This window comes from Spea bombifrons, chromosome 12 (assembly GCF_027358695.1).
Source record: "Spea bombifrons isolate aSpeBom1 chromosome 12, aSpeBom1.2.pri, whole genome shotgun sequence".
NCBI lineage: Eukaryota > Metazoa > Chordata > Amphibia > Anura > Pelobatidae > Spea > Spea bombifrons.
In genome coordinates this window covers 3185001-3195375 of record NC_071098.1, presented here as the reverse complement: position 1 = coordinate 3195375, position 10375 = coordinate 3185001, and the positions used below count along the sequence as shown (strand labels likewise).

Here is a 10375-nt window from a genome sequence, read left to right as displayed (position 1 = left end):
AGCTGCGTGAGGCTAGTACGAGCCTTTTCTCACCCTTAGGGGGTCAGGTTTAAGGGCGAGGGTTATAAGAAGCCGACGGGAAGCCTTGTAATCCCCTGGCCAACTCTGGACTGTGTGTACCAGCAGCATTCATCACCAGAATATATAGAAGGGTTTGTACCATGAGCTGGGAGAGCAGGGAGATACTAAGCATGCAAAGGATGATCAGGAAAGGGATGGGGTCTGCAGCCTGCCCCCTGCCTTGTCTGGGGGCAGCTGGCACGGGGCACACAGGGCATCTCCCCTTCAACAGGGCAGGACAAGGCTGAGCATTGAGATCAAAGTGCCCTGTCCCCTCTGTCACTTACCCCAGTGGTAGAAGCCAGATCCAAAACAAAGGGAGACTGCTACATAAAAGGAGGCAGACAGAGGAGCTGGAGGCTTCAGAGAGAAGGGGGAGAGCAGAGGTAGGAGGAGGGCAGTGCTGGCTCTGCCACTCCAGGGGGATACCAGCTCTGACTGTGCCAACTGCGCCAGCACCCAGATTCAGGTAAGAAGTGGGGTGATCTGGGGCTGTGGGCTTTTTAGGGTTAAGTGATTCGTAAACTCTAAAAAAAAAAAAAATCCAGAATCTAGAATGAAAAGATGATTCTCCTGAAAAACACAGAGATCCCAAATCAGAGAAGCGCTGATTGAAGGCAGATCCCTGCTGATGATGATGATGATGAATTTGGAGTCATTGACACTTGTGTGTTTTGTTACATTGTAACAAGGCTGGAATTATAAATCCCCTCTCAGTCCCTTTAAAAGTCAGGAAGTTTCTCTTTGGATTAAACCCCTTCCAGGGGGATCTGTTTCGGAAGGTGATGCTTTCTTATGCATTAACCCCTTGCATTGTAACCCTTAGAGTTCCAGGAGGGTGATACCCAAATGTGTGTGCAGTTGTGTAATAAGGGGGGCAGGTAATTAAGAAGTTTCTGCTTATGAGCTGCAGGGCCCCTTTGTCTCCAGATGCACATGCATGGTGTAGTGAGGGTCTGCTGCCTGTAGGGGGCGCTATTATGAATGAGGAATACCCAGATCAAAGGATTATCTGCATCTAAGTCTTGGCTGATTCATATTTCATATACACAAATTCATATACTGCCCAATAAACACAATGTATAGATCATAATCTGGGTTCTTACAATATTTTGGTGGGAGGATGACCATTAAACACTGATTCTTCTCAGTAATTGTTTCATTCCTTCTGGATTTTCTGTAGCTTTATTTTATGTTGCTCTTTTCTTTTAATCTGCGTGTAAATATATATATTTTTGTTTTTCAAAACAATATTAAAATAACAAAAATATTATGAAACCCTCTGTCTAATGCTCATCCTGTATCTAAAGTGCTGGGCAGATTGTTACATGCCTATGTGCTTTGCCATCCAGATGTATGATGAAAATGACCATTTCCTTATATTCTACTCTTAAATAAATCATTATGACCTTAGATAGATCCCAGTTTTTGCCCGGTGAAAGCATATGTTGTCTTATTATTCGATGTTACAATTCCAGGCAATTTTTATTCTATTTTTTTGTCTTAATACTTGTAATTCTAAGTCTTTTGTCTATAATGACTCCAGTTTAACGTTCTCGCATCTCCTTAAATTAATACATTTGGGGTCAGTGGGGTGCAGAGCCTTTCTCAAAGGGTTAATCGCCGCTGACCCTGATACTACTGCTTAGGTCACGGTCTTCATTATGGTGTTAAGGACTAAAATTCTGTCCGCAGTTTATTAACTTTTCATTTTTATGTCCCGAAAGGCGTTTTTGTACCCTCCGCTTTTGCATTCGGTCCATGCGTTTGTAAGGGAAATAAAATAATACATGATTCAAAAAGCCACGTCATCCCCGCTATCTATTATACAGAATACAGGCTGACAAAAAATACGATTTCTAATCATTAAAGTCCAAATATTCCTTCTCTTCATCTTTTTTGGGTTGCCAGAAAGCAAGGCTGCTATAAGGTAGATCACGATAAAGAGACATATATTCAGTGCAATCTACCCCAAGCGTTTGCCCTAAGGGGAGGCTCGTCCGTACACTAAGCTAAAATTCCAGAACATGCACTTGTGGGAATACTTGAAGAAATGGCGTAAATGGAAAATACCAAAAAAATGTACTTTATGGGGTACTCTGGTGCCGTAGAACCTTTGCATTTCGGAGCCAACTCTGGATACTATAATATTTATTTATCTGTTCGTCCAAACCGTTCGAGGGAAATCTATTGCACTGGCAGCGGCTCCAAGGTCATTTCACTAAAGGCAATGAAAGTTGTGTTTAAAGCTCTCTAGAAGAGTAGTGTTTCACGAGCGGGGCTGAAATTCACAATTCTCCGCATTGTTAGTTTTGATGAACAGGAAAGTTTGGTGGTTTCGTGCAGATGAGAGATGGTAACTGGGAGGCTTACTCTCTGTGGGACGTAGTGTAAAAAGTACTAAAGTCTCAAAGCTTTCTGCAAATAGAAGATGATATTTGGATACCTAGCATCTTCTTTGTAGCCTATCAATAGAAGATATTGATGCCTCTCAGATAGATACCTAAAGTTCTCAGCCTATCAGAGGACACTTTGTCATAAATACTCTTTAGTTATTCATTATACTGTCTTATTTTATATGCATTTCCTGAAATCTGAAGAAGGGACCTCTGAGTTTTGGAGAACATATTCAACCTCTTGTCATCTATTCCATTCATACATTGTCCAACCAGCATGTATTACAAAATACACAAGGTGACCATCTTCTAATGGGCCATGAAGGCAACATCTACCATCAGCAGTGAAGGCTTTCAGGATCTTCTCGGATGGACACAGATGGGTCTTTCATTAGTGGAGTTGGTTGATCAGAATAACAATGTTACCCACTGATTCATGTCTGCTCATGAGGCTCTTGAAGATTTCCACTGCAAGAGGAACCCAAGAACACATTTGGGGAAACAATGTATCGGAATTTTCTTTTGTTCTTTAGGAAGCAAGGTGGTCCATGCATTGAAGATGAAACATTAAAGGCTATTCATATCTGTATATTTAGAACTTATGTTTTTAATACATAACAAAACAATGTTTCAACCTTTAAATATGGTCTTCATCAAGGCCAGCAAAACACTAGAGATCTATAGTACTTCTCCATCCCTGATGAAGATCTCCACTAAAATTGAAACATTTTTGTAAATGTTGTATTTTTTTTTTGACTTGTGGAATCCTGGATTAATCCCCCAACATTTAAATAAAAATAAATAAATCAATGCAATTTAATTGGTGGTATTATTGTCCCATCAATAATAGCACCAAAAAAAAGCCCCAATGAAGAGCCTTCTGCATTTGGATTCTTTTTTTAGATTCACCGTAGTATATTTCAAGGACGAACAGAGAAAAAAAAAGTTGATGGCGTTGGCGGTTATTGGTGTAACTAATGAATAATAAGTGATTAACTTGATGCAAAGTGAATATAAATTGATACCTAGCTTTATACGCGCCAATTCATCTCTCCCTCCCTCATTTCCGTTGCTGCTGCTATTTGACAGATGTCACAGCGGGGCTGATGTTAGGCATATAGAATGAATGATGCATGGAACAAGAATGAAACAGCGAATACGGCTCCTTCCTTCAGGGGAACCGTTTATTTTTGGCTTCAGGCATCGTAGGGTGTATACCTACCTTTGATATATGGTGTATAAGACCGGCGGATCTTCCCAACCGGCCCATCGACATTATGGAGGACTCGGCATCCTAAAACGATGGATATAACGTCATATCCTGGAGCTCAGCAGTAAGGACAGCAACATGGAGGAAGGGAGCGTTTGGTGCTCTTTATGGTGTCCCCTATAGACTCCCCTATATGCATTTGCCCCATTGGCACTGTCCCTTTAAACATACAAATCTAGGAACATAGAATGGAAGAGACCGGTGCCCCGGAGCGAGCAGCGTCCAGTAACCGTTCATTAGCGGTCAGGCGTGAGTAATGCACAGACTTGGGACGCAGGCTTTAAACTTAGTTCCCAGGAATCGATGAACGTAAAACAGAAAACTCGCATCTCTTTTAAATGAAAGTTAGACGGCACAGCAAAAAAAATAAGCTAAGCCTGATTAACTCTCGAAAAAACAGGTAACATGCGCAGGATACGTTTTGAGACGTTCAGAAATAAACTCAGCCGGATTACGTTCCCATCTTGCTCGTTGTGCACGTTGTGAGCGAGTGGCTTCAGTGTGCTTACAAAACGTTAAAAGCCGACCAAATATAATAAAACACAAAGTGTAATGGAGGGCATTTATAATACCGGTTGGGCTGACGAATATGCCCGGTGGGGCATGGGGGTCGGCTTTTGGGGTAAATGTTGGACAGAATGAACATGGACCATTGTGTGCGGATCACCTGGTACGTTTTTTCTTGCCTCCAACCATCGAGATTTATAACTTTTAACCCTATAGATAATGCATCATTTTATACTTAGTGTTACCACAAAGACATACCTCCCAACCATCCTGGTTTTCGCTGGACAGTACCGCTGATCTCCCCTGACTGAGCCGGTAGATGCTCATACACCCCGTCATGCGTGGGTCGGTTGAGCTGAGTTGCTGATCCAGATTCCACTTTTCTGCCTGTGCAGGGGGTAGGAGCGGGAAAGGGGCGAGTGGGGTCTGAATGGAGGGTCAGCAGTGACTCAGATGAGTGACTCATTCTACCCTTCATTATTGAAGCCCAATTCTCCTTGAACGTCTTCTTTTTCTCCGAGTCGTTTCCGTGAATATCTGTGATATCGAGGCAGACGATAACGCTTGCAAACTATCGAGTTATTTACATCCAATTAATATTCATGTATCTTTTACTCTCCGTATTATTTAATGTGCAATCATTCTGATACGCTTCGTTTCATTTGCTGAAAACGATCTGCTGGGATTCTCAGAGGCATTAGCTGTTCAGCGGGGGAGGAAATCATCAAGGTATGGAATCCTTTCTGCCCTCTGCAGGGGTAATAAATGTTTCAGTCATTTAACTAGAAGAGCCAGTAGAGTAGAGTTGGAGAAAGCTACGGTAATTACTAATGGACCTGGACTCGGATGTGCGGAACCAGCCGCGGATCTGCTCAGTGCCTTAGGGGAAGCACTGAACTTCCCAAGTGTCCTGGTTCCCATGAGACAGTCATGTGTTTTCAGGACTTGTCCTGCTTAGCGGCCCCACTCTCCCACTTTTGCTGGCAGTAGAGATTATGGGCCGGTTCGATATAGATAAACATACCTGGGGGCTTTTAGGGTTAGACCTTGATTATCACAGGGGCAGATGGTCACACAGTCCTGACCTGGTCCCTTCATATTCTGCACTGGCTATCAAACTTTCCCAAAGTTGATTTTTTTTCCTTAAAATAAATGTAAGAGTCCAATTTGCATAGAGCCCAGTGCATTTTATTGCATGCGAATAGGTGCATGCATTCTTTAGTTATTGGAGTTAGAAAATAAGACTTCTGTCTCATTTAACTCCTCCCCCTTGCAGCTACTGAAAGCAGGAAGCATTCTGCAGTACACTTCCTGCACATGCTCAGTAGCACTCGCATTGAAATCAATGGGGAAAAGAGTAGCCAGTCATATTTATGCTATCTTTGTTGTTTTTTGTTGTAAGATAGCGAAAAAACACCTTGCAATGCGGTCAGTAAAGCAGGACGAGGAGTTTGTCAGTAGAAAGTAATGGAAAGGTATAATTTTCTGCTGTCCGCTCCATCAGAATGCGCAGAACTCCCCGTGCACCCAGACCGTTTTCCGCAACCTTTGAATAGAATATTTTTTTAGACCTCAAGGTGCGCTTTCTGCACCGTGTCTGATATTTTGCGATAACGTCTCTCAATCCGCCGCCACGTTTTAACATTTTTACAGAACGCAGCTTGGCGTTTTTATGTTGATCGTGGACGGCATCCTAAAGACAGAGGACCTGGCTGCTGACTCCGGAACTCCGGCATTAAGGTCTAAAAGACTTAAAAGCCTGAAACAGAACAAAAAAAATGCGAGGAGTAATTAAAAGTGAAAAAATCTAGCTGTGAGCATCTTTGAGTTAAAAAAATGACATTCTGGGTGAAAGAAGAAATACAAGAAATAGCCTTGTTAAAAAAATATAAATATGGAATTTTTAAGTGTTTGTTATGAAGAAAAGCTTCCTTTATAATTTTTATTTATAATTTAATGTCCTTCACAAAAAACAAGGTTATACGCACTGATACCTGGGACGTAGACATGTTTGGCTGTACTAACCTATGACATCATTCAGCTCACTGACCCATCCTCCATAATGACATCACCGTATGGCTGTCAATCAACTCTAAGATCCCGGGAACTGTGAAAAATGTAAGAGTAATCTCCCGATAGAATCAGCATTAAAGGTGACCCTAGAGATGAGCGAATCGATGCGAGTTACTCCCGATAAATTATTACCCCCCTCGTCCTTTCACAGATCCGCATTTCCCAATATCTCTCCTCGCTTCAAAAAATATGTCTAACCGGTACGAGGAAATGTCAGGAGTATTCCTGGCAGAACGAGCAACGTGAAAAGGCCAAGTAGATTCAGACATAAATATACAAAACACCAGAATAATGTGCAGAAAAAGGACAAACATTCCAAAGAATTCGGTCGGCATTGACAAGAAACCTGCTTTTATCTCATTTTGCCCCAATATCTGCAGATCTGGAGCCGCCGGTGCTGTCAGTCATGTGATATTTTGGGTGACTTTCCCGGCTCAAACACCACACTGAGCTGATGCTTTATGGCGATGCTAATGAAGTCCGTTCCTCCATAGACTTTCATTAGTCAGAGTGTCCGACTGAGTGATTAAGATTGAGCCATTCCATTGCGTACCGTATATTATGCAAAAACTAGAATTGCTTCAAAAATAAATCAGCACCATCTTTTTGGGTGATATTTTATCTGATTCTGGTGCTTTGGAGTAGTGATTGATGCCAATATGTTCCAATATTATTGCGGTCCATAGAAGATCAGACCAAGATCCTAATAAGAGCAAGAATTTTTTCTGTTTTGCATGTAATAGTCAATGTGGGTTTGTTTTTTTTACCATAAATCTTCATTTTTTATACAAATTTGGAATGCAGAACATGCTGTTTTTACAAACTTTGTGGAAAGTTTCTAATTGGCCTAAAACTGGCAGATCAGGCAAAGCGCATGATATGGGGAGACGTGGAGGAAGGTCTCGGGATTCATGCGGTTTTCGGAATGAATTAACATAAATTACCAGCGATTTAGTCGCGCAGGCACCGGGGTGGGGTATTTGTGAAGAGGGGGAGATGTGGAGAGGTGCGAATGTCTCACACCCGGTGTCGGTATTTCTGGCTGCTCGGATGAGTCACAAACGCACGTTCTCGTTCTCGTCCTCTCCGAAGTTGTCAATAAGCGTTGCTTTAGAAGTTATAGAATATACAGTGTCCTCTGTTGGGGCAAAACCCAATTGGCCTCATCGTTTGGAGAATTTAGGCTAAAAGCAGGAACAGAAGACACATCAGCTCGAGTCTCAGGTTTTAGGAGGTCCCCAAAGGCTTCTTGGTGGGCAGGTGGACCTCTTAATGCTAGTTATTAACCATCAGACATCAATTATTCCACAACACAAGTGAGGGCTGCCGTCATACATGCGCAGATACTAATTCAGATCCTAGTTTATCAGCCTTTATACCAAGTTACATTTCTTTTTGCCGTCCATGTGTCCGTACCATACATGTACATTGTCAACGGATGCGAGGGACCGGAAGTCGGAGAGATGCATGTATGTATCAGCCATGATCGGGGACAGGATTGCAACAAACTTTCAGGGTTTGATATTAAAGAGGGGGTGTTTGGTGAGAAATGTTACAGATCTTTAGATATGAGAACTCTGACACAGATGTTTCATGTGTAATAAATTGCCCGTTCTGGAAACAAAAGCTTCCGGGTTATAAGCGAGCGGCTCGCGGAGTGAATTTATTCTCATTTCTCTAGTTTTGGGGCTATGAAAAGATAAATGATGAACCCTAAAGAACCCTTCCCCCCCTAATAAAAGAATAACGGAAGGGGTCTGGGCTCGGAGTCACAGCCATCGAGTGCGTTGACTTCTATTATACGGAGCGTCAGCGAAGCTGGATCAGGATTAGAGCGGAAAGTGAAAGGCAGCTGACAGGTCGGCGTCTCCGGCGAGGTCTCCGGCGAGGTCTCCGGCGAGGTCTTATCTGAAGAGGACGCATCTTAACTCCGGGGGGGGGGGCGGTCTTCATTTTGTGCAGTGAATGGGATCAGGTCGTGTTTAGAACCCGGTGACAGGTCGAGGATGTGTAATGGAGCAGGTTACCCAGCGGGGCCGCGTCAGCACCGAGCTTGGGGCAAAAGTGCAAACTTTCAGAAATCATTGGACCGGGGACCATGCTCGCGTGTGCACAGCTGTGCGCACTGCAGACTCCAGCACTCGGGCTTTGGCCTGGTAGCTATCCATACTTGTGTGCCAGCCACTGACTTGTAATGTAAGCAAGTTTAGATGTAATTTTACAATGTTTTACTTCACTGAGAGGGTGGCAGATAAGCGAAACAGCCTCCCAGCAGAAGTGGTAGAGGGTAATACAGCGAGGGTATTAAACATGCATGGGATAGGCAGATGGCTCCTGAATCTAAGACGAGACCAACGGCTGATTAAGGTTTGACAGTTCATCAGATTCTATATTTCTATGTGAACCATGCAAGTGAGAGTGGAGCCGATTAACCAAACCGAGTTACGTACAATCGAGAAGTTTAGTGAATCAGCCCCCATTATCTGTTAATAGTACAGAAATGTCTATGCACCCTCAGAACCTGGGTGCAACCCGGGGAATCTTCAACTATCTGAATGTTTCCATATTTTAAAGTCTGCGATGATCTTGGCTAGATGGTGGTGGCACCAAAAACCTTCATTATCCACAAGACCAGAGGTCCCTAACTGGACGACACTGGGCTGCCATATGAGCATCGCTGCAAAGTTGTGGAACGTGATACATTGTAACGTCTAGAATATCATCCAAGATTCTCCGTAGCTCGCCCGCTACAGATCACGGCCATTCTTACGATTGGACTGCTGCTGGGTGCCATAACCCACTGCTGGCTGGGTATGTTGGGAGTTGAATTGAAGAGCAGCAGAAATGCTGCCTGTCTTTGGTTAATAATGGAAACAAATCTTCGACAAGTATCCCGGCGATTTCTCCCATAAATCCCTATCGGCCGTCTGCGATTCGTTCAGGTGATTGAAGGGATAGCTTTACCGGCCTTGCATACAAATCACCGTTTGTTTTTTTTTCCTCCCCTTGGGCTGATAAATGAATTCCCAGGTATCTGGCGAAGCTGTGTTTCTATGAAACCCGTGTACTGGTTGTTCCAGATGACGGGATCTGCGATGTCTGCCCTGATCTCATGTCTGAGGGACTCTTGGAATGAGATGTGATGTCACGTTCCGTCAGGATCCTTTTCTGAAACTACATGGAAAAAATCTCTGTCAGTCGCGTCATTTTATCATGTAAAGCGGGGGAGGGGGGGTAATCATCCCTTCCTCATCCCGTCTGTCCTCAACGCCCCCCTCTATTTTTAGGGTTTTATGTCTCTTTAATTGTAAAATTATGTTTTTCCATCCAAAAACTGTATAGAATTCTGTTAGAAAAGATCATTTTAGACATTAGCGATTAGCAGGGCCGGGCTGGCGTTAACAGGGGGGGCCATGTTTTTATACTCATGGGCCTGTGCAGCCCCCCCAGGAAAATTACCAGGTGTGCCAGAGGGCCAGTCCGGGGACGGGGGTTCAGGAGGGTTGTATTTGGTGTAGAAACAGTTTTTATGCAGTGTGGTGTTTTTCTGTAGGTCATGGACACGGACGACCCCCTGTTACAAGACGCGTGGCTTGAGGAGGAGGAGGACGAAGCCATCGTTAGATCGCCGATGCACAGTAGCTGCCAATGGACCTCCAAGCCTTTAAAGGACTCCATGCCCACCTGTAACTTTTGGAACATTGTTGGCTGGATATTCACCAACCCTTATTGCGCCGCGTTCTTACTGGCCTCGGGCTGCGTGGTTCCCGTAGCCTTGTCGGTTATTATGTTTGTTTGTTACCCCACCCTCGATATCGATATTTCTTACAATGCGTTTGAAATCCGGAACCACGAATCCTCCCAGCGTTTCGACTCCCTCGCGCTCGCCCTGAAATCCCAATTCGGCTCCTGGGGCAGGAACAGGCGGGACGTGGCGGACTTTACGTCGGAAACTCTGCAGAGGCTGATCTCAGAGCAGCTACAAACGCTTCACGTAAATACCTCTCAACGGGACATTGACGTCAGGGTGAAACGCGGCCTGGTTCCTCCAGACATCCCAGCAAGAACT

At 43.9% G+C, this 10375-nt stretch overlaps 1 protein-coding gene across 1 annotated transcript in view; it reads left to right on the top strand.

Annotated features, from left to right (window-relative positions):
• The first annotated feature begins 255 nt into the window (after positions 1–255).
• DISP3 (dispatched RND transporter family member 3) overlaps positions 256–10375 on the top strand; it is a 32669-nt gene continuing 22549 nt past the window's right edge. Inside the window, exons 1-2 of the mRNA XM_053451815.1 lie at positions 256–529; positions 9860–10375. The exon at positions 9860–10375 is cut by the window's right edge and continues 394 nt beyond it. Coding sequence (XP_053307790.1) covers positions 9863–10375 — 513 coding nt within the window. The 5' untranslated portion in view covers positions 256–529; positions 9860–9862. The remainder of the gene's footprint in view (positions 530–9859) is intronic.